The sequence below is a fragment of the Scyliorhinus canicula genome, chromosome 3 (assembly GCF_902713615.1).
Source record: "Scyliorhinus canicula chromosome 3, sScyCan1.1, whole genome shotgun sequence".
Classification (NCBI taxonomy): domain Eukaryota; kingdom Metazoa; phylum Chordata; class Chondrichthyes; order Carcharhiniformes; family Scyliorhinidae; genus Scyliorhinus; species Scyliorhinus canicula.
Window position 1 is genome coordinate 74,729,949 of NC_052148.1, and position 24,379 is coordinate 74,754,327.

Consider the following 24,379-nt stretch of genomic DNA (forward strand, 5'->3'; position numbering starts at 1 on the left):
AAAACCTGCTTACTTGCTTTAGTTCCAAAAATATTATGTCAAAACTAGTCATTTGCGGTGGTCTTTTTTTCCACTATCACCAGGAATTCATACTGGCCTTGGGGTTGCTTCTCAGCGGATATTGGCGCAGTCCTTATGGTCACAAAGGTGTAGTATCTAATAGGGGTGAAAGTTTAGTTCGGGAGTGATACCAACCTGCTCAGATCAATAGTTGCTTGGTTATTATCTGTCTGTGTCATCACACGTCAGTTTTATTGCCAGAAAGTCCAAAAGGTTGGTTTTGTTGAAACTGCCATTAAATCATAAAATATGTTATAAAATCGATAGGCTAAAGGCAGTTAGCAAATTGTGTACGAGTATTAGTGGATACGTTTCACCATTGAACACACAACCCCAGCTCAAGCTCTCGCCAACTGGTATTGCAGCTGAGATTCCAGCAAAGATGTGGAGGATAGCTTTATACTTGGGAATCTGCATTTCCACTTTTAATTTGTGTGTTACAGCCAATAGAAGTAAGTAAAAATGTACTCTTTTCATCCATATAAAGAGCAATAGTATAACCGTTTAAAGATAGAATTACGTTCTAAGTTTAAAAATTTATGCTGCATGTAAGTTACTATTTCAGTCATGGTGCTTCCTCTATATTCAAGAATTTTCCAGCTCTTACAATTCTAATTCAAGCCAAATTATTCAGAATGTAACAAAATCTTAGTACTTGTTTTCGTATAAAGACATATAATATCACACTATATTGTGCAATATGTTGAACCGAGGTGAATATTGCTTTGTAGGCAAACAGTGTGTGTACTTGAAGGATACTAAACAAATGTCTTATGGCGGACACATGCTTGCCATGCTCCCAGTGTGACTGTGGCAATGGTGCTTATACATTTGAGGAGGGCCCAGGGGCATATTTCTATATTCTGTGTGAGCAGTATTAGTGTTATTGTGTTATTTAACAACATATATGTTCTTCTCAATGATTTGGTAAGTAGCATCAACACTTAAAACAACATTACCTGGTCATCTTCACATTGCTATTTGTGGGGTTTCGCTGAGTGTGAATTGGCTGTTGCACTACCTACGTTGCATCAACGACTACACATCAAAAGTATTTCATTAGTTGTAAGGCGCGTTGGGACAACATCTCAAGATTGTGAAAGGTTCTATATAAGCGTACCATTTATTTTATATGACACTAACTACAGCCTTTACAGATAAAGTCAAAACATATGTTAAATCATTGAATAAATTACAATTAAACTTGCAACTATGTGTCAAAAATAACAAGACAATAAACTGTAATTAACTTCCTGGTAGCTAATTAAACAATTCTCAGACATCTAGACAAAGTACTATGATACAATGCTGTTTGGTGTTTGAACGCCATATGGCCCTGTGGATCTAAGAAGTGAAAGATTGGTTTGGATTTTACTGAAATGTTAAGAAGAGATCAAGAAAGCTGCGAAAAAATTATGAAGGGTTTTGATGGAGTAAATAATGAAAGATGAATTGTTTTGGGTAGGGAGTCGACAATTAATTTTAAACTGTCACTATCTGGGCCACATATCCTCGCTATCATCAAGACTACCTATTTCAACCTCCGTAATATTGCTAACTCCATTCATGCCTCAGTTCACCTGCAGCTGATACCCTCATCGATGCCCTTGTTACCGCTAGACTGGGTTATTCCAATGCTCACCTGACCAGCCTCCCATTTTCCAAGCTACGTAAATCTGAATTCAGCCTTTTACCCTGTTGCTTGTATCCTAACTTGCACCGAGTTTCATTTAGCCATCGCCCAATGCTTGCTAACTTACAATGGCTCTCAGCCCAACAAAGCCTTGATATTCAAATTCTCCCCTCTCCATGACACTGCACATGGGGACTTTGCACAACCTGTAGCTCTCAGATACTTTTAAATTAAATCTTCTAACTAAAATTGTAAACACATAGAATGATAAAATGGTTACAGTACAGAATGAGGCCATCCGGTCCTTCATATCCGTGTCAGTCTCTGCAATAACAATTCAGCTGGTCCCACTCCCCCACCTTCTTTACTGTAACCCTTCAAATAATTCCTTTTCAGATAATGATTAAATTCCCTTTTGACAGATACGACAGAACCTGCTTCCAGCACACGCTCAGGCAGTACATTTGTGATCCTAACCACTCTCTATGTGCACAGTTCTATTACTTTTTTAAAAATGTTATGAATCAGATTTTGTTTAATCATATTTCGCCTCAGTACAAGTCATTTCTAATGAAATGGCAAAACATGATGAACAAAGAACAAACGAAGAAAGGTACAGCACAGGAACAGGCCCTTAGGCCCTCCAAGCCTACGCCGACCATGCTGCCCGTCTAAACTAAATTCTTCCACACTTCTGGGGTCCGTATCCCTCTATTCCCATCCTATTCATGCATTTGTCAAGATGGCCCTGCTTCCACCACCTCCTCCGGCAGCGAGTTCCAGGCACCCACTACCCTGCGTCACTGAGGTGGAATTCATTCCCGTCTTCCTCCTCTATAGATGTTTACAGCACAGCAGGAACCTGTCTTTGCTAGCTCTTTGCCAAAGTAATCAAAAACAAATTCCATGCCCATGGGTCATGGGCTCTGGTCAGACCCCATTTGGAGCATTGTGAGCAGCTTTGGGCCCCCCATCAAAGGAAAGATGTGCTGGCCTTGGAAAGGGTCCAGAGGAGGTTCACAAGATTGATTCCTGGAATGAAGAGCTTGTCGTATGAGGAACGGTTGAGGACTCTGGGTCTGTACTTGTTGGAGTTCAGACGAATGAGGGGGGATCTTATTGAAACCTACAGGATATTGCGAGGCTTGGATAGAGTGGACGTGGAGAGGATGTTTCCACTAGTAGGGAAAATTAGAAGCAGACAACACAATCTCAGACGAAAGGGACGATCCTTGAGGAATTTCTTCAACCAGAGGGCTTGAATGGTGGTGAATCTGTGGCACTCTTTGCCACACAGGCTGTGGAGGCCAAATCACTGTGTGACTATGAGACAGAGATAGATAGGTTCTTGATTAAAAGGGGATTGGGATTATGGGGAGAAGGCAGGAGAATGGGGATGAGAAAAATATCAGCCATGATTGAATGGCAGAGCAGCCTCGATGGGCCGAGTGGCCTAATTCTGCTCCTATGTCTTATGGTCTTATAGTCTTATGCCCTCCCATCTCCTATAGCCATGTATTCTCCTCTGTGTCAAATATTTAGCCAACTTTTTCTTAAGCAATGGCTTCTGTCTCACCAGTTTCCTGCAGTGAAGCATTCCCCATTTTGACAACAAACAACAAAGAACAATATACACATGAATAGGCCCTTCGGCACTCCAAGCCTGTACCAGTCATGATACCCCCTGGGCCAAAACCCTCAGCACTTCCTTGTGCCGTATCCCTCGATACGCATCCTATCCATGTATTTGTCAAGATGCTTTTCTGAATACCATTAATGTATCTGCTTCCACAACCTCCCCAGGCAGCGTTCCAGGCACTCACCACCCTCTGTGAAAAAAAACCTACCTCACACATCTCCCCAAACTTTGCCCCACAAAGGGACGGCATGGTGGCACAGTGGTTAGCATTGCTGCCTACGGCGCTTAGGACCCATGTTCGATCCTGGCCCCGGGTCACTGTCCGTGTGGATTTTTCACATTCTCCCCGTGTCTGCATGGGTTTCACCCCCATAACCCAAAGATGTGCGGGTTAGGTGGATTGGCCACGCTAAATTGCCCCTTAATTGGAAAACAATAATTGGGTGTTCTAAATTTATTTTTAAAAACCTTGCCCCACAGACCTTAAACCTTTGCCCCCGAGTGACTGACCCCTCCACCCTGGGAAAGAGTGCTTGCCCATCCACTCTCTAACCATGTTCCTCAATCTTGTAGACCTCTATCAGGTCGCCCCTCAACCTCCGTTGTTCTAATGAAAACAGTCCAAGTTTATTCAGCCTCTCGCACAGCTAACACCCTCCAGACCAGGCAACGTCCTGATAAACCTCCTCTGCACCCTCTCCAAAGCCTCGACATCCTGGTAGTGCGGCGACTAGAATTGTGCGCAATATTCCAAGTGCGGCCTTACCAAGGTTCTATGCAACCTTTCCTAACCCTTTTCTTCACCCTCTTAACCACTCTTTTAAATGAATCAATCCTCACCACTGAATTCCTAATCACTGCCTTCAAATAGTCTTTCATGATTCATAATTCAAAAATGTGTTGTTGCCGGGGAGCGGAGTGAGGGAGTTGGGGAAGTGGGGAGGAACAGGCAATCCAGTCACTCCATCGGAGAGGAAGGAGGAGAATATAGGCTGCGTCACAACAATTTGTTCCAGCGTGTGCCTACCTATCCTTTTGGTCGGCATAGAGATTGTACAAGAAAGTAGGAGTATCAAATAAGAGGGACCGAATAACTCGCACAAAGCCTACGGGGTGGGAATGATTATCTTTCCCGCGGTCATTGTAGAGTACGAGCTCCTCCACTAAGGGGGGGTCGGGGGGTGGGGTCTCTCTATTAACCTTTGTATAAAAGGTTGGACAGTAAGACAGAACAGGAACCCACTAGGGATCTACTGGGCAGAGTATATATTGTGCTGTAAATAAAGCTACGTTTTTTTATTTTACCTGGTGTGGACTCCCCACGTCCTTATTAAAAGGGGCAAGGGAGAGAATAGAGTCTGACTCTCGTTAAAAAAAAGTATTTCCCTGTTGATTGAAGTGCAGTAATAACTACAGATTGCAGGAAAAATGCTTTAAAGTCAATGATTAGTTTAAATGCTTTCGAACAACTACAAAAAAGGAAACATTTAGTGTCTATTATTTTTGTTCCTATGTTTTTCTTTAAATTCTTATAGAATCAAGATTGTGAAAAACACCAGCTCTCAAATAATGTCAGGTGTATGGCAGGACAGGAAAGCTAAACTCTGCCACGGGCAGGATGAATTTTGCATGTGCACCAGCTCTGTGTTATTTTCAGTGGGACAAAAGAAGGTCATTTCTCTGATTGCCTCACTTCTCTTTAAAATGTTCTTCATTTAAAAAAAAAATCATTTCCAAAATAATTTTAAAAATTATTATTAAGTTGAACCTAATATTAAAGTCACTGGATAGTGAAAGGTTTCAATATCTAGATTCTGTAAAACAATGCATTCTTGATCAAAACTCAAGAAACTTAAATCAATTGTGTGATTTACATAATTTAGCTTTTATACCTTCATGGACATTGCTTTATGGGGATCTTTTAGCTTTTCACTTTATTTAACATTAACAACCGTATTGACATTTACGTACTTCACCGTTTCTTAAAATGACCACTGATCTATTTATTAGTTTATTGTGAAAATATCAAGGAAAGGTAAAAAACAGCTAGAGACCTGAAAATTAATGAGCGCTAAGGGATCAATTCTTCAGAAGAAACATTTACTTCAGCCCAAATTAACTCAGGAATAGCTACATGAATAACATTATAAAAAGCACATTTGTTCACAGGTCAAGCTGGGATTTGATAGATTTAATTTGAGCCAAACTGTAAGCTTATGCTCATTTTGGTGATTAACAATGAAATGCAAAAGGTTCATACAAAAGTAAAGCATTGCAAACGCTGGAAATCTGAAATGACTCAAAAAGCTGGAAATACACTGCAGTTATGGCAGCAGCTATGGAGAGAGTAAAACAGGCTGAATTTTCCCATTGGTTTTGGGAACCCGACATCGGGACCACTTCTGGGTTCAGAGCCCACACTATTCGGCAGTGCACCTGCTGGTTCAATTCTGCAGAGGAGGCCAATTAGTAAACCACCTCTGTACTCACAGCCCAACTAGCAATGTCATGCAACACTTGGCTGTGGAGGACTGAAGGGTGGGATGGCCAGCAGCCCTGTTGAGAAATGTGAGTGCTTCTCATGGCAGGTGGAGAGCAGGAGGGCGCCACAAGATGGAGGCACTTATCCAAAGGTCCACATGGCATCCTATAAATAGAAGCCAGATCCATCCTGAGGATCAGTGCACAGGGAAAATGGCTACGGATGCTGGTGGATGTGCTGCTTGCAACCTTTCTGCTCACATTTATATGAATCTGCAAGATCACATAATGATTCTTTCTCTAACCTCCCACTGTGAAGCTACCTCCGTTGCATTCATTCCCAGGCAGTTGACATAGCAGGGAAGGGTAGGTCCAGGCACCATTCATAACATTTCATTGCAGTTCTAGATTAGGGCCGTTTTGGATACCTGCTTCTGCCGGGTTTGTAGCCTCCGGGACTGATAAAATTCTGGGCAACGTTTCAGGCTGCAACCTTTCATCAGAACTGGAATATTTTACAGAGGCAACAGGCCTTTAGCTGGTACATATGCAGGGAAAGGAGAGAGGAGAGGCAAAGGAGAAGTCTGTCATGGGGTTGTAGACTAGAGAGATTAAATGGCAAATGGGATGATGGCGCAAGGCAATAGATGTTGGTAATGAGACATGTAAAGAGATAAAAGATTGATGTAGAGGTGGTGTGAGTGTGAAAAGAAGAATCATGAGCAACAGTAGCTAGCCAAAAAAACGTGGGATGTTGCAGGTGGCCAGAGGTTTGGGGGCGGGGGGGCAGAAGGATCCAAAATTTTTGAACTCAATGTTAAGTCCACACGATTGTAAATGCCTAATTGAAAGATGAGGGGCGCGATTCTCCGCTCCCCAGGCCGGGTGGGAGAATCGTGGGAGGGCCGCTCTGGCACACCCGCAATTCTCCCACCCCCCCCCCCCCCCCAAAATGGCGTGTCGCGTTTTGCAACACGCCGCTCGGAGAATCGCGGGCCGCCGTTTTTCACAGCGACCAGCGATTCTCCGACCCGGATGGGCCGAGCGGCCTGCCGTTCCCGATCGGTTCACGGCGGCGGGAATCACACCTGGTCGCTGCCGTCGTGAACATGGTGCCGACAGAAGTACAACTTCAGTGGTGCTCTTGTTCCAACAGGTAAAAGTGAAAATCCAGGCTTGGTATGAGAAAGACAGCTTCTTGTCTTTGATTGGGGAGTGAATGCCTTCACACTTACAAAGCTGTTGGACAGAGGGTGGAGGAAGAATTCTGCAAGTGTCCAAAATCGGTTTTAAGCCAGCGTGAATTTCCGGCAAGATGTTTCCCTGGTGTCAGCCATGGTGAATTCAGTAAACATGCTGGAAGCCGGAGTGAAACTGTTTTGCATCTCGCTAATGAAATGCAAATGTAGGCCCGACCAGAGCCTTCTTGATTCTCTACGATGACAGCAGGGAAACATGCTGGTCCAGAACATGTCTGGAACAATGTGGCTTGCAGAAATCAGGACTTATCTGAGCAATGCTTGGGGCTGCTTCCTGAGTTCAGGATGGAGGCAGCCAGCAATGCTGGCTCCCGGAACATCACGGCAGTGGGTGAGGCACATCTACAGGTAGATCTTCCAGATTCAGTGTCACTGAGCAGATCCATTTTCCAGCCTCAGAGTGTTCCTGGAGATGAGTGTTCCTGGAGATTCAACTAATTTTTCAGAAGCTCCATCTTCTTTCTTCAATGGTGGATCAGTGATGTTGGGCACCTTTTCAATGTGGCACCCAAGTATGACGACAGGCACATGCCATCATGCCGGCCCTGCCAAGGAATACAACGCTAAATTCCTGGGAGCATAATTAATTATGTTGAGGCTGGAAGAGGGTGTTTTCTCGCCGGACCCCGCAATGGGAAACACTCCCCATTCCCAAAACCGCCATGGGACTTAGTCCCAGATGGGAGAATTACATCCACTGATACTGTGTGGAGGGAGTGAAGATACAGCAAGTTGATTATCATTTGGAGGAGTTGGTTTTGTATCTAACCCAGGGCGTTAAGACAAAATCTGATTTATTAGATTCCTTTAAGAGCAGATTTACTCTTAAGAGGATGGATCTTGATTTAATGGCAGTAAAACAGGCTACCTACTTGCTATCAGCTATTTCACACTAATGCACTACCCATTGAACTGTGAGGAAGAGTGTGGGTTAACTGAATTACATCAAAGTACTTAGAAAATAGAGCACAGAATCAATCCATGCCAGTGTAATGCCCTACTCGAGCTTTCCTAAATCTGCCGTCATTTAACCCTACCATCATAACTCTCTCATTCCTTTGGCTTCAAATGTTACCTAGCTTCCCCATAAATTCAAAAAGATGGGCAAAAGAAGTGGTAGACCTACATTAGGTCACAAAAGAGGAATTCGATCTTGTTGAAATACCTCACTATAATAAACTTTTTCTCTCCACTCCCCAAAAAAATAAACTAAAGGAGCAATAACAACAATTAAATAAATATGTGTCTACTGCATTGATGTTAGAGGTCAAATATAATGCCAAAGCATTCTCTGAGTGATTGTATAATTATATGAGTGTATATTGTAAATTACTCTCAGCCCTAAACCCTAACATGTGGTTCCATCATGTGAAATGCTGTACTGGGAGCAGCCAAGGCATGGAAATGAGGTTGCTTGGCAACAAGAGACTGGAATTAGAACAAACCAATGCAGCATAATTTCCCAGCAATGAAAATTCAAGATCAGCTGAAAAAGAGAATTTATATTTTTCATTCGTTGGATCGGAGAAAAACTGCATGGACATATTTGTGCTCTATCTCTCTTTGCCAGAGAAAAAAAAGGGAAAACTTGCAATTACCCCTTTGTGAACTTAGAATCTCAAATTGGTTGACAGTCAATAAGTTATATTTGAAGTGTAGTAACTGTGTAATGTAGGAAATCACAGCAATGTGCGCAGCAAGATAGCTCAAACAACAATGTGATCATGGCTATATAATCCATTTCAGTAATGTTGGTTGAAGAATAAATATCTTCCTACACAACAAAGAGAGCTCATCTGCTCTTTTTCAAATAGAGCCATGGGGTGTGTAACGTCTATTTGAGAAAGTAGACTGGATTTAACACCTCATCTGAACTACGCCACCTCTGAAAGTGCAGCACTCCTTCAGTACAGTGCTGAAATGTTAGCCTAGGCTTTAGGCTCAAGTCTTTGGGGTGGGATTTGAACCCACCGCTTCCTGACTCTGAGCTGAAAGCACTATCAGCAAGCCACAGACGGTAATAAATTAGGGAATGATTCATTTTCAGTGAAGAGTGCAATGACTGGTGTTGTGAAAGACGGGGTACAGAGCCTGCAGAAAAAATAACTAAAATATTAGCTAGCAAGAATTTAGGTGGTCAGCAGTTCAGAAGGATTGGGTCGAGGGAGCAGGAGTTTGGAGAGGGAATGGGGTTGAGGGAGCAGGAGGTTGAAGAGGGGATGGGGTTGAGGGAGCTGGAGGTTGGAGAGGGAATGGGGTTGAGGGAGTGGGAGTTGGAGAGGGAATGGGATTGAGGGAACAGGAGGTTGAAGAGGGGATGGGGTTTGATGGAGTGGGAGTTTGGAGACGGGATGGGGTTGAGGGAGCTGGAGTTTGGAGACGGGATGGGGTATGGGAGCTGGAGGTTGAAGGTGAGATGGGTTTGATGGAGTGGGAGTTTGGAGACGGGATGGGGTATGGGAGCTGGAGGTTGAAGATGGGATGGGTTTGATGGAGTGGGAGTTTGGAGAGGAGATGGGTGTTTGTAGGGGAAACCAGAGGGAGATGTAATGCAGTTTGTTTAGGTATGTTAAGGTGCTAAATAATTGACGGTGTTCAATTTTTACATTATAGTTCATTTGTAACCAAGAAGTATACCTATTAGCTCCTAACAAAATATTCAATTCTCCCTGATCACAGGTGAAGCCTGTATGGAACCAATGCTGTCAGGGGAGCAGACGGACCCTAAATCAAGGAGCATTCAATGGTTCTTTGCCTCAACTGCTGACTATTGCCAACCATTTGTCTACACTGGAATAGGCGGCAACAAAAACAGATTTCAGAATGAAACGTACTGTTTGAAGACTTGCTCTGATAATTATTCTCAGAAATTTCCGGAAGGAGGTATGCTCATCATCTCAAGTAGCTGTCGCTTTTTTAAATTTAGAATTGCTAATTTTGGAAGTTTAAATTTTAAGAAAAAAACTATAATTCAAAAAGTTTCTGTTTTTGGGCAGCCTTTATTTTTAAATGAACAGAATTTTTCTTGAGATATTTCAGCCAGAATACTTAATTAATAAAGAGGCATTTAACTGTATTTTATCAGTACTTGATGCTACATCAAAATATTACAAGGTTAGAAGTTTGTGTTGCTTTTCAACTCCAGCATCTGAATTATAGATTGTTTGTAAAATAGGTGTCACAAGTTAACACTGTTAGGCCAGATTAAAATAGGAAATTCAAAACGTATTGATGGTCCTTTGCAAAATAGTATTGATGGACTTCTAATTCCTGTCAGCCCAGGTAACTGTAGCATACCCATATCGGAGATGATAAATGGAATTCAATGAAGGTGGAAGAGGGTGGGGGCAGGCCAAAACTGGCAATACCACCTCTGACCCAATCTCCAGGATCGCCGAGGGAATCAAGCCTCAAATTGACAGCGGCCTCCGCCACCTAGTTCTCGGCTCACCCGGGGACATTTAATCTTGGGTACAAGAGCAGGGGTGTACTGCTAAGGCTGTATAAGGCACTGGTCAGACCCCATTTGGGAATATTGTCACTAGCTTTGGGGCCTGTATTTAAGGAAGGGTGTGCTGGCCTTGGAGGAGATCCACAGGAGGCTCACAAGAATGATCCTGGGAATGAAGGGCTCGTCATATGAGGAGCTGTTGAGGACATTGAGTCTGTACCCGATGGAGTTCAAAAGAATGGGAGCGATCTCATTGACATTTACAGAATACTGAGAGGCTTAGATGGAGTGAACGTGGATAAGATTTTTCCATTAGTAGAAGAGACTAGAACCTGACAGTATAGCCTCAGACAGAAGGGATGTGGAAGAATTTTTTCAGCTAGGGAATAGTGAATCTGTGGAACTCTGCCGCAGAAGGCTGTGAGGTCAAGTCCCTTAGTGTCTTTAAGACAGAGATAGATAGGTTCTTGATTAATAAGATCAGGGATTATGTGAAGAAGGCAAGAGAATGGGAATGAGAAACATATCAGCCATGATTGAATGGCAGAGCAGACTTGATGGGCTGAATGCCTAATTCTGCTCCTGTATCTTATGGTCTAACCAGAGAGAATTGTTGGATACCTGGAGAAAGACAAGTGCCATAGAGATGGGTTTGTCAGCAATGGGGAAATAGCAGATGGAGGAAATGGCAGGGCTCTCAGTGGGAACCTAATTCCCCACTTAAGGGCCTGAATTGCCATCTGGCCCAGAAGACGATCAGCAAGCCTTCCTGCCCCAGGCTTAATCAGGTGGGGGTGGCTGAATCCCCACCCCGTACTCTTCCACCTGATCAAAGGAACCCTCACTTTGGAACTCACCACAGGCAAGGGCAGGGGTGAAATTTAATTCCGTCTGACAACGTCAAACAATGAGTTACCAGATTGCCAACATACTAAGAGCTCATTGAGTAAATAAAAATAAAAATGTGGTGAGATGTAATCACTTGACCTTCACCTATTTTAAACTACCTCACAATGTCAAATTACCCAATTTGGGTTTAAGATAGGGTTATGCATGACATAATATGTTTGAGAATGTTCTTTGCCAAGCCTAATTTGTTCAAATAAATTAATATACATACAAGGAACTTTGGGGTTGAATTTCACTTAGATTGTTCCCACAGACCTTTCTCTGAACCTATGGCAGATGATCGAAAGAACTCCGAAAAAATTAAACTCCTTTGAAAATTACAGAGCAGAAGTTATGATCAATGCTGTTCTTACCAAAATGTGTATCATATACCTCTCTGTGCTACTTAAAGTTGTTGTTGATCTGAAATGGTCACTGTTAAAACCTAATAGAGAAGAATTTGGCACAATCCTGTTAAGTGTCCACTTTGATGCCTTAAGTTTGTAAATTCTGAATTTGTGATTAGGAATATGCATATGTTTCAAACATCTTTAATTAAATGACCTTAAGGATTTATCTACATCATTACAAACTTCCCCTTTGTGGGGGCAATTTGCTCCCTGAGATGTACACGAGCTCCATGTTCATATTAATAGCACAGGACTGTGACCACCTGCTAAATGTCCCATATTCAGGTTTGTGCCTGTAGCACTTAAACACAGCCACAGATCCAGTTCCAAGATGTACAAGAGCTCACAAAACTAACAGGAGGTGTTGCGTTCTGTCACTTTTTCAAAAGGTAGCTTGTGGTGAGGTGCCAGTAAAGAGGAGGAGGAAGATAACTCATTTGTCCTGAGTCTGTTTGAATGGTGATAAACTGTAAAGAGCAAACCTCTGATTTTCTTCTTAATTCTCCAGTATGAACCATGCTGGCAACAAAGGTTCAAATTTCTGTGTAATGGACGGGTGGGGTTAATTGTGTGTGCATTATGTACCATATTAGTTCTGGCATTGAAATATAATTTTTTGTGCAGTTGGTGTCCACGTACAAAGAACCTAAAACAAACCAATTGTTGTTGCAGTCACATCTTCACACCCATATACTTTGTTTCTTACATTTAAGGAATAACGGGGGAAGTAGTGAAAGAATTTCCAAGCTGATCATCAGCCTGTTGAACCACGTCTTCCTTAGCCAACAAGTCCTGGAGTTGGACTTGAATCCAGAGCCTCTGGGCCAGTGGTAGGGGCACTGCCACTGCACTACAAGGCCTCCTGGAAGGATTAAGCGAAATGTTCTTTCCAGTCAGCAAAATTAACATATTTAAATTCTTTGGCAGATGCAGCTTGTCAACTGCAAAAAGAACGAGGGGATTGCCGCGCCAACATACTGAAGTGGTACTATGATGAGACCACCAAGAGTTGTGAAACGTTCCTCTTCAGTGGATGTCATGGGAATGGAAACCAATTTGAAGACAAGAAGTCTTGTCGGAGTCTATGTGGTAAATACTCATGTTTTAATTTTGGCATTGTAAGCTGTTTTAAGCTGGAAAATACAAACATATGGGGTTTGATTTTCCATTTGGAGACTACGTTCTGGTTGGAGGAGCAGCGCCCAGGGGTGATTCACTCAGGCGGCCCGGTGGCGCAGTGGTTAGTCCTGCTGTCTCACAGCACCGAGGTCCCAGTTTCAATCCTGGCCCTGGGTCACTGTCCGTGTGGTGTTTGCACATTCTCCCCGTGTTTGTGTGGGTTCCCCACAATCCAAAGATGTGCAGGGTAAATACCAAAGAACAAAGAACAAAGAACAATGAAAATTGCAGCACAGGAACAGGCCCTTCGGCCCTCCCAGCCTGCGCTGATCCAGATCCTTTATCTAAACCTGTTGCCTATTTTCCAAGGACCTACCTCTCTCTGTTCCCCGCCTGTTCATATATCTGTCCAGATGCATCTTAAATGATGCTATCGTGCCCACCTCTACCACCTCCGCTGGCAAAGCATTCCAGGCACCCACCACCCTCTGTGTAAAAAACCTTCCACGCACATCTCCCTTAAACTTACCCCCTCTCACCTTGAAATCATGACCCCCTTGTAATTGACACCCACACTGTAGGGTAGGTGAATTGGCCCTGCTAAATTGCTCCCTAATTAGAAAAAAATGAACTGGATACTCTAAACTTATTTTAACAAAAGGAGTGATTCACCCTCCCCAGCCATGCTAATTATGCATGGCGAGAAGTTCCGGGGATTCCATTCCACCATTTTGAGCAGACAGCCCAATACTGGCCCCCCTTTTCCCACAACCCAAATGTTGCCCCTCCACCCCTTAAGGGGCCTCTGATATGGAGGGTCATTGATATGGAGGTCTGATGGGGGATCTGAAGGGGGGGTGGGGTGGACAGGTTTGGGCTGTGGCGGGAGGGGTGCCCTCCGATGAATGTTCAGGGTACCTATGTTACATACTTACCTCCTTGACCCAATGCGGTGTCCACTATGTCAGGGCCATGCTTAAAAATACTTACACTAATCCACGCCTGCATGAATCCTGGCCAAGAGGGCTGGAGCATCACGGAGGGGTGGACATCAGGCCTCCAGCCAGTTAATCGGATGCAAATGGGTTCAAATGACCCACTTGCATCCTCTTGCTGGTGTGAGGTGTCTCGCTCGCTGCTGGCGGGGGACCAGAGCATCGGGACGATGCCAACCCATTTTTTGCCCAACACGCGATTCTCCACTGTATCGGGAACTCTGCTACATGTGGCGGAAAATGCAGGATCCCTGGAATGTGTAACACTCTCCAGGATAGACTAAAGATTAGTGAAATTACACCATGGAGGCTCGATGCGGAGCTCTTTGCGGTAGTGAAACCTCTTGTCACTGATGCGACCATCAATACACTCAAACACACAAGTAGAAGTAAACTGTGGCTTTAATCGACTTACAACTGAGCCTGCCTGCGACTAGCTGAACTGAAGGCAGGCTCACAAGACCGCAGCACTTTATACTTCCGGATGTGGGCAGAGCCATGGGCGGAGCCAAGGGCGGAGCTCTGTACATGCTCCTCATCCCTGTGGGCTCCATCTGTGAGCCGTTGCGCGGCTCTGCCCACAGGGACACAGTGATATACAGTGTGAATTAATATTATATATTCACCACATTCACCCCCTGTTAAAAAAAATCAAGTCCGGCGGGGATGACGGGTCTATAAGATTAGTCGGTCCGGTGCTCGAATCGTTCGCTTGGACCAGCGGAGCACCAGAGTTGCAGCCGCTTCGGATGGCTGTGTGCAGATGCTCAGTGTGAATCCGAGGGTGGACTCCGGGGGTGGTCCTTCCAGAGCTTCGTTCCTGACCGGTGTGACAGGTGAAAGGGGGTGCAGGAAATCTGTAGGTGCCGGGGCGCTGGGCGTGGGGGGTCGGGTGGGGTGTGGTGTGAGGGGTACCTCGGCGGTAGTGGTAGTAGTAGTGGTAGATCCTGCAGGTGCCAGGTCCCGGAGGGAAAAGGTGTCCTGTCGGCCGTTGGGGTGCTCGATAAATGCGTAGTGGGGGTTTGAATACAGGAGTAGGATCCTCTCTACCAGCGGGTCTGTTTTATGTGTCCGGACGTGCTTCCAAAGGAGGACAGGGCCCGGTGGAAGCGAGGCCCCATGGTAGTGCCCCTAGGGAAAACAAATAATCGCTCGTGAGGTGTCTGATTTGTGGCCGTACACAGGAGGGACCTAATTGCATGGAGCGCGTCGGGGAGGACCCCCTGCCAGTGGGAGGTCGGGAGATTCCTGGACCGTAGGGTCAGTAGGACGGTCTTCTAGACCGTTGCGTTCTCCCTCTCCACCTGCCCGTTCCCCCTGGGGTTACAGCTGGTAGTCCTGCTCGAGGCGATGCCCTTGTCGAGCAGGTACTGACGCCGTTCGTCGCTCATAAAGGACGAACCCCTGTCACTGTGGACGTAGCTGGGGAAACCGAACAGGGTGAAGACACTGTGCAGGGCTCTGATGACTGTATGGGAGGTCATATTGGGGCAAGGAATGCAAACGGGAAGCGAGAGAATTCATCTATGATGTTAAGAAAATAAATATTACGGTTGGTCGAGGGGAGGGGCCCTTTGAAATCAATACTCAGTCGTTCAAAGGGCCGGGATGCCTTTACCAGGTGGGCCTTGTCTGGTCTATAGAAGTGTGGTTTACACTCCGCGCAGATCGGGCAATTCCTGGTGACAGCTTTAACCTCCTCGGTGGAGAAAGGCAGATTGTGGGCCTTGATGTAGTGAGCGAGCCGGGTGACAGAGGTCATTGTGGATAGCCTGTAATCAGTCGTCTTGCGCGCTGGCGCATGTGTCACGAGACAGGGTATCTGGGGGATCGAGTTCCAGTCGATCAGGTTTGAGGGCTGATTCCATGGTAGTTTTTTTAAGTTGATTAAATTGATGCGACCATCCATTCACAAAGACACGAGTAGAGGTAAACTGTGGCTTTAATCGACTTACAACTGAGCCTGCCTGGGACTAGCTGAACTGAAGGCAGGCTCGCAAGACCGCAACACTTTATACGTCCTGCTGGGGATGGAGCCATGGGCGGAGCCATGGGCAGAGCCAAGGGCGGAGCCCTGTACATGCTCCTCATCTCCCCCTGTGGGCAGAGCCGCGCAATGGCTCACAGATGGGGCCCACAGGGACACAGTGATATACAGTGTGAATTAATATTATACATTCACCACAGTCACACCTTTCAATACCACTTAAAGATGCTTGTGTGAGGCCAGCTGTTTCCTTCTCATAACTGTGCACTCGAAGTTCTCGTCTTGTCGTCCTCAACAGAGCTTAGCAGATGCAACCCTTCTGCAAAGTCTCTCCTGGGCTGTTCCTACCACCACTGGTGCTAGATGTTTTGACATGTGCACACTCCCCAGGTACACTATCTTAGTTCACACAGACTACCTATATCAGAGATAATGTTTGGGATGGGTAGAGAGCCTGACTGGGTCAAAATAGCCTGCACCTCAAATTGATAATGTCATGGAGGCTTGCTGTCGGCCCAAACAGCTCCCTTTTGCCTCCATGATGTAAAATACGTTTATACCATACACAAAGGCCAACATTTTTCCTGCTCTTTAGGGAGAGGCTGAGGGTTCGGACTGTTGGGGGTGGGGGGGAGGCAGGCTATTTTGCCAGTAGCAGGAAAGATGGCAGATCAACCACTTGTTGAGAGCCCAAAGGAGCCATTTAATTGACCAATTAATGGCCATTTCCCACCTCCATGGCAGCTTTGCCCACATCAGCGGAGGCCCACGGCACTTGGGGACTATGCACATTGGAAACTGGTGACCACAGTGGGCTCTGGTAATCTTCTTTATTGGCACTTCATTGTCCCCGCATTTCCCTGACCCCACTACTTCCTCTTCTTCAAGTGTACCTGACCATGGAGGTGCTTTCTCCATACTACTGCAGCCTCAGCGGTGTCCACCACTAGCCGTGGCACTGCTGATGTTGCTGACTGAGCTGCCAGCCATCTGTTTGGGCCAGCAGATTCTGGGGGTGGGTTGCCCACTCTTCATTGGCTGGCAGCCCCAGCAGCAGCCACTTAATTGGCTATTGTTTGTTAAGAGCCTGTCTGGTCCTGCCGCCCGTCAAAGCAGGGTTGCCACCTACTTTCAGTGCTTGCACACATCCAGCCCTTAAACACTGAATTAAAGTCATGCTGCACAATCAAATAAATCTTTTCGGGCTGGGATTTTCTAGCCCCGCTCACCACGAGGGTCTTCCGGTCCTGCTGAAAGTCAATGGACTTGACTGGTGTGCCACTCCTTCCATGTGGGTCCTGAAACCCCGGCCTAACACTTTATTGGTCTATGTATGCCTTTCTTTTCCAAAAAGGATAAAAAATCCCAGAATGCTATGCCCCTTCACCATTGCTTTTGTCAGTTTTCTTTGGTGAAACACTTGAACTATTCCTAAGATCAAGCCAAATACCTCTTAATTTGCTTCCCATCCTGAGTGAGATGTCTGCCCTCTGCAGATATAGTTGAAATTTAAGACATACAGTACAGGCAATGACAGGAACTTCCCTGTTTTCTATAAATTTGATCCAGATGTTGAAACTGTTTGTTTAAGGTAGAGCATGCAACTGGCCATTTAAAATGGACAGAGCTGTCCGTTTTGAGTGTTATCTGGTATAAATGCCCTCTTTTATGTGGGTTAATAACGTGGAATTTGGACCTGATGTGGTTATTTTTATCTTTTCTATGAAAGCCACTAGGTGCCTCTGCAGCATAATGTTTGAAGCTTTTGCTGCAACATCATTGAGAAAATATCAGTTGCATTTCCTCACCTGGGGAGCCAGGCAGGGAAGAGAGAAAATGGGCAAAAGACAAATGTGTAGATCTCCAGGGTTTCCCCACTGGGTGTCTGAGCCTGGAGTTGCTGTTCTAATGAGGTGACCAACATTCTTTCTCTGATTACGAAGTTTGAGCAATGCATAGAAACATATAGGAGCAGGAGGAGGCCAAAGCAATGCAGGATTACATCCAGGACCCCTGTGGACCATCCAGGACGACAGGATTCACAGGAGTCTCAGGGTAAGCTGAAGATTGGGCAGCATGGTAGCATGGTGGTTAGCATTAATGCTTCACAGCTCCAGGGTCCAAGGTTCAATTCCCGGCAGGGTCACTGTCTGTGCGGAGTCTGCACGTCCTCCCCGTGTGTGCGTGGGTTTCCTCCGGGTGCTCCGGTTTCCTCCCACAGTCCAAAGATGTGCGGGTTAGGTGGATTGGCCAGGCTAAATTGCCCTTAGTGTCCTAAAAAAAAAATAAGGTTAATGGGGGTTGTTGGGTTACTGGTATAGGGTGGATACGTGGGCTTGAGTGGGGTGATCATTGCTCGGCACGGCGTCGAGGGCCGAGGGGCCTGTACTGTTCTAATTCTAATTTCTTCAGCAAGTGTATATATTTTTTTCCAACCCCACCCCTCAGTCAATCTCAGGGTCTCGGAACCTAAAGGTTGGGGAACTCCAAAGGCTACTAATTGTCAGTGAACAGAGGTGTAGGTGCAAGCTTCTCACGACTTAGTGCTATTGAATCATACTAATCAAAAGGCTGCAGCTTTGGTCCTAGGATCCTGAGGTTGACCTAAGGATGGGGTTGGAAACAAATGTATACACTTGGCTGAAGAAATCTTCAGCTCACCCTTGAGACCACTGTGAATCCTCAAGCTGTGGTGATCCTATGTTCATTGTTCTCCGTGCAGCAGATGGGGCTCCACAATTCGTTGCTGTTCATGATAACCATCCAGTGCAGCCATCACATGCAGGAAATATTGGGGATGGGTTGGCGGACGGGAGCATTGTAAAATGGCGAGAGAAGGCAGAGGGTTAACGCCTTTCCCCTGTCATGTCTTTCTACCAGTGGCAGAGAAGGGGGAGGATGACCCTCCCATTGAAGAAGTGTTGAGACACTTTGGAGGCCACAAGGACCACTTCCTCCCACTGCTGGCATTTTACCAGCGGTGGGTGAGCCCTCCACCACATGGGGAGAGTGACAGATGGACCCTGGCAGCCTCTGATGGCTCAGGTTTGGGGGTCATTTGTTTGACAGGTCTCAGTGCCCAAATCCCATTTAGCTGGTTGGGAGGGCAGCATCCAGCTGTGGAATTTTATGTCACCCCTGGTGTGAGCTGGCTGATGGGGGTGGATGGAATGGTGGTGGAAAGCCTTGCTCATTTGCTGGAATTTTACCATTTTATTTTTGTCCTTTGAAAAAGTGACAACCCAGTCAGCGACTAATTATTTCACCTGCTCCCTAAACTGCATGCGGGGCTTCTCCAAACAGCCAAGGCAAGGTCATCCCCAGTTTTCTGGCCCATCGTCAGGGCCCCATCTCAAACATAAAATGCAGTCCAGTGTGTGTGTACATGTGTCAGGCAGGGCAGGTTCACTATCCACTGTGGTGGGGCAGCCGAATGGCAGAGTGGTTAGCACTGCTGCCTCACAGTGCCAGGACCCGGGTTCAATTCCGGCCTTGGGTGACTGTCAGTGTGGAGTTTTCACTTTCTTCCCGTGTATGCGTGGGTTTTCTCCAAGTGCTCCAGTTTCCTCCCACAGTCCAGAGGTATGCGGGTGGTTTGGGGCAAAAATAAAATGGTAAATTGCCCCTTAATGTCCAGGCACGTGCAGGTTGGGTTGTGGGGTTATGGGATAGGGCTGGGTGAATGGGAGAATGGACCTGGGTGGAGTGCTCTTTTGGAGGTCGGTGCAGACTCGATGGACCGAATGGCTTTCTTCTGCACTGTTGGGATTCTGTGAAACTCCCATGGCTGGTCAGCCTGCTAATAGTCAGCAACTAGGCTTTCACAAGAAGAATGACCACTTCAGCAAAGATATAAATGGCTCCTAATCTAATGCCCAAATCAATTGTAACTCAGTAAGTCAAAAGTGTCAGGAGAAAATTAGAAGAAACGCACAAATGAAAAAACTGAATTTGCATGGTTATTTCATTTTTGTAATAATTTTTTTTCTGTAGCTGCAAGTGGGCAAGGACGATTCAATGTGAACGAAGAAGAAACTGAAATTCAGCAAAGAGATGAAGGTGAAGTTACTTAAACTGAAAAAGATTTATAATTGAGTTTTGGAAAGTATTATCCCAGTGATGGGATCAGAGGAAGCCATTATATTGTTTGTAAAGTGCGGCGGCACGGTGACGAAGTGGTTAGCACTGCTGCCTCAACTCCGAGGATCTAGGTTCGATCTTGGCCCCGGGTCACTGTCTGTGTGTAATTTGCACATTCTCCCTGTGTCTGCGTGGGTCTCACCCCCACAACCCAAAGATGAGCAGGTTAAGTGGGTTAGCGACACTAAATTGCCCCTTAATTGGAAAAAAATTATTGGGTACTCTAAATTTATTTTTTGAAATATTGTTTATAAAGTGACCATGATTTTTCTCAAGGTGAAAGAGACAGAAGAGCAGGATTTCTGGAGTGAGTGGCAACATTATACCATTCCAACCACCTCTACATGAGGGTGTGTGGTAAACTCAATAATAGAACTACCAGAATTCAATCCTTTCTTAAATTCCAAATTTTCCACTCAGCTTATGACACAATGTCTCAATCTATGAATTTCAATGATGTGGAGATAAGGAAGGAGCTGCACTCTGAAAACTAGTGATTCGAGACAAACCTGTTGGACTTTAATCTGGTGTTGTAAGACTTCTTACTATGAATTTCAAGAGCTAATAGGGGTGAAATTGAGCATGGCAGTTTCTGAGTTCTGCACTGTCCTTACAGTTCCAAAATGGTATCTGTGGTGTACACACATATTTCTGACAGGAAGTGGCTGGGGACCATCTTGGTAAAGGGATTAGCACACACAATGAATGTCTGCTGGAAGTGGAACTGGCAAGTCATAGCATCAATCATCAATCAATGCTATTTTGGAGTTCCACACTCCAGACAGTGCCATCCCTTAACCACACATAGATGAATGCACACAAAGCAGCATGAAGGAAGGCTTCTGCACAAACCAGATCCTCCTGGACAGGGATGGTCTGCAAGTCCTTCCTTTGGAGTAGAACATGATTTAGAGAATGAATTGAGAATATGCAAAGGACAATCTGCTGGAAGATGGAAGAGAGCGGGCTCCCCAAAAGGTGTTGGACCTTGGATTCAATTAATCAAAATTGAGGTTGATAGATTATCTTTTTGAGTTGGGGATATGGAACAAAGGTGGATAAATGGCCTTGAGTTAAGAATCGGCAAAGATCTCATTGAATGCTAGAACAGATTTGACTGGTTGAATGTTCCTATGCTTACTGAGTACAAAAGTATACCCACTCTAATTATTCTTCCCACCCAGTCCATTATGATTCATTAAGAAATTTTTAAAAGGTGTAACATTGGCATGGCTTGTCCTTCATGTAAATAATATTCCCTTCTTGTTTCCATCGCTAGGAAATAAATATTTTTCTCTCCAGGTTTAATGAAAAATCAGATTTTTTGAAAACCAGGCAGACCATCAGCAGAGTACAATGAAGTTGTTTTTTTGGGGGACCGGTTTAACTCAGTGGGCTAAGCAGCTGGTTTGTGATGCAGAACACGGCCAGCAGTGCAGATTCATTTCCCATACCAGCCGAGGTTATACATGAAGGCCCATCTTCTCAACCTGGTTCCTCACGTGAGGTGTGGTAATTCTCGGGTTAAATCACCACCTGCCAGCTCTCCCCTCAAAGGAGAAAGCGTCATCTGGGGCTATGGTGACTTTAGCTTTTACCTTTACAATGGTGTTCGAGCAATGCTGAAACAATCCCTGCCACTCCTCTGCCACAATTATCGTTTTTTAACGTACCATAACAATGGCTAATCTTTTTTAAGGCAGACCTGTATTGAAGAATAACTGTGAGAATCAACACCAGTTAGGAATTTACCAGGCCCGATGCAGTGAGCCAGCCAAAAGTCCATTGATTTTAGCAGCATTGGTAACTCCCAACAGAGGGTAGGACGGGAGGATCCCGCCACGACTTATAAAGAAAGGTTTGCAATTCCATGATGCCTTTCACTATCTCAATACATCCTAAAGTTGTTTACAGCCACTGAAGTACTTTTGATCCACCCTCACTATAATAATGTAGGAAACAAGGCAATCATTGCACAAATCGAAGTCCCACAATGTGATAATGATTGCAGAAGCTAATTTTTGCAATGTTGATTAAGGCATAAATGTTGGCCAGGATATCTGGGAGAATGTCTCTTCCTTTCTTTGAAATCATGCCATGAGACATTTTATGTCCATCTTAGAAGGCAGATGAGGTTAATATCTCAAGTGAAAGACAGTGCAGCACTCCCTCAGTATTGCATTGGAGGCTTAATTCAATTTCATGTTATTTGCTTTTTTTTTTCCTGTAATATAACCTTTATGTCTATTGGTCAACAAAACATGATTTTTGTGATGATTTCCTTTGGGCATCACTAATGATGCAATGGTGGAAATAACTTTCCTTAAACTCAGATTATTTCTCTTTTCAGGTGATACTGTCGCCATTGTGTTTGGATGTCTTTTTGGTATTGCTGTCATTGGCTTTGTGGCTGTATTTGTCATTCAGAGGTATTTGATCAAATTCAAACCTGATAACATTGATTAAATGTACATTCCTGAGCAGTTAAAAATACAGATTGTTTAACCATTCTAGAAATAGTGATTATGGAGGGCTAGAATTCCTTGCTTTCCAAAATGGCCAATTACCTCATCCACCTCTGAGCCAAATTGATAGGTTGAATAATAAGTGTGTAAAACATACATGGAATGTGTAAATATTTGCACATAATGGAGTAAAATGGGGTTGGGGGTAGATAAAGTGTTGCATGGGGTGACAGTTGGATCTGATAAATCACTGAGGAGAAATGTGGCTTTAACTTAAGCTCAAAATGTATTCATTACATTTATAACTTCTGGGAGACAGCTCTTTGCTTGTACATATCCAGGTAGGCACAGATCCCTTTCCTATAGTTATAATCAGGCAAGAGTTAGACAATTTAACAGGGTTCTCTCTGACTAAAAAGCTCAGCACAATTGGACTCTTAATCATCTGGAAGTGAGTTTAATGATATAGATCAATATGAGGATTCAATATTCTCTTTTGCTCTATTTTTAGTGCACTATTTAACATAACATGCCAAGTTCCTCCATGCACCGTTACATCGGAATTAGGCAAAAGTGTATTTAATGCATTTGAACTAAATGGATTTGTAACTTTGTTGAAATATTGCAGACAGGAATTTGATGCGAATTCAATAATCACTGTGCTCACATTAGCAGACAGGAATATCCACCCTTTGTGCCCAAGTTTGTGAATAGCATCAGAACTGTTAATTGAATTGCAACTATCACTGCCGAGTGTCGATTATTATGACTCAATAAACATTTCTTCTCTTCATTAGGAAAAAACATAAAAGCCAGAGAAGCAAATCAAAAGCAACAACAGAAGTCGAGATGCAGTAAAGCACTGTACAGTCTGCCAGGATGGGGAAGAAATACCTGTTTCCTGAAGATTTACTATCATTTGTTGGAAGGATTCACTGAAATTCTTTATTTTAGATAATGATTTTGTACATTGACCTTTTTTAAACCTGGTAAATAGAAAATATTTTGAAATACTCCAATAATTTGCCAGCGCTTCACTCTCACAAATGCTGAGAACACAATTTATCATCTGTGTTAAAGACAGTGGGGAATCATATTATATTGCTTATATCCATATATAAACATGTATTTTATATATGTGTGTGTGTGTGTCGTAAGATGGTTAACTGTGCATTGACTAAATGAGAAACAAGTTGGAATTGAATTTGATTACTTCTGCTTATATCTGTATTTTGCCAAAAGTTGGCAAATTGAGGTCTCTGCTTTTGAATTTGACTGTACTTTGGTATTTATGACTTGATTAATATGCTATGACAATGAAAATGTTAACCTGGAACTAATTATTTTGGAGTTTATTGTTTGACAAAAAACATGGTACAAAATATTAAAAACTTAATAAATACAAAGCATAAACCCAAGTACATCCCTGCTTATATAGGAGAGTATTAAGATTAACATACATTTAACTCAATAATCTTGTTTAATTAAGTTTTCTGCCATGCATAGAAGTTAACCATAAAGAAACCTTCAGATATAGTTGGGAGTGAAACATCCATATGTATGGACATAAGTATGACCTATTTGGTAGCTGCCTTTCAACATATTTCATAAGCAGCACGGTAGCATAGTGGTTAGCGCAATTGCTTCACAGCTCCAGGGTCCCAGGTTCGATTCCTGACTGGGTCACTGTCTGTGCGGAGTCTGCACGTTCTCCTCGTGTGTGCTCGGGTTTCCTCCAGGTGCTCCAGTTTCCTCCCACAGTCCAAAGATGTGCGAGTTAGGTGGATTGGCCATGCTAAATTGCCCTTAGTGCCCAAAAAGATTAAGTGGGGGTCGCTGGGTTGCGGGGATA

General features: G+C 44.3%; 1 protein-coding gene across 1 annotated transcript; it reads left to right on the forward strand.

The window, feature by feature from the left end:
* Window positions 1-294: 294 nt before the first annotated feature.
* wu:fb59d01 (uncharacterized protein LOC322379 homolog) lies at window positions 295-23,945 on the forward strand. Its single transcript, XM_038790749.1, has 6 exons — window positions 295-512; window positions 9,752-9,955; window positions 12,749-12,910; window positions 19,916-19,981; window positions 22,413-22,491; window positions 23,325-23,945. The coding sequence occupies exons 1-6, from the start codon at window positions 443-445 to the stop codon at window positions 23,383-23,385; spliced, it is 642 nt and encodes a 213-aa protein (XP_038646677.1). The 5' UTR covers window positions 295-442; the 3' UTR covers window positions 23,386-23,945.
* The last annotated feature ends 434 nt before the right edge of the window (window positions 23,946-24,379 follow it).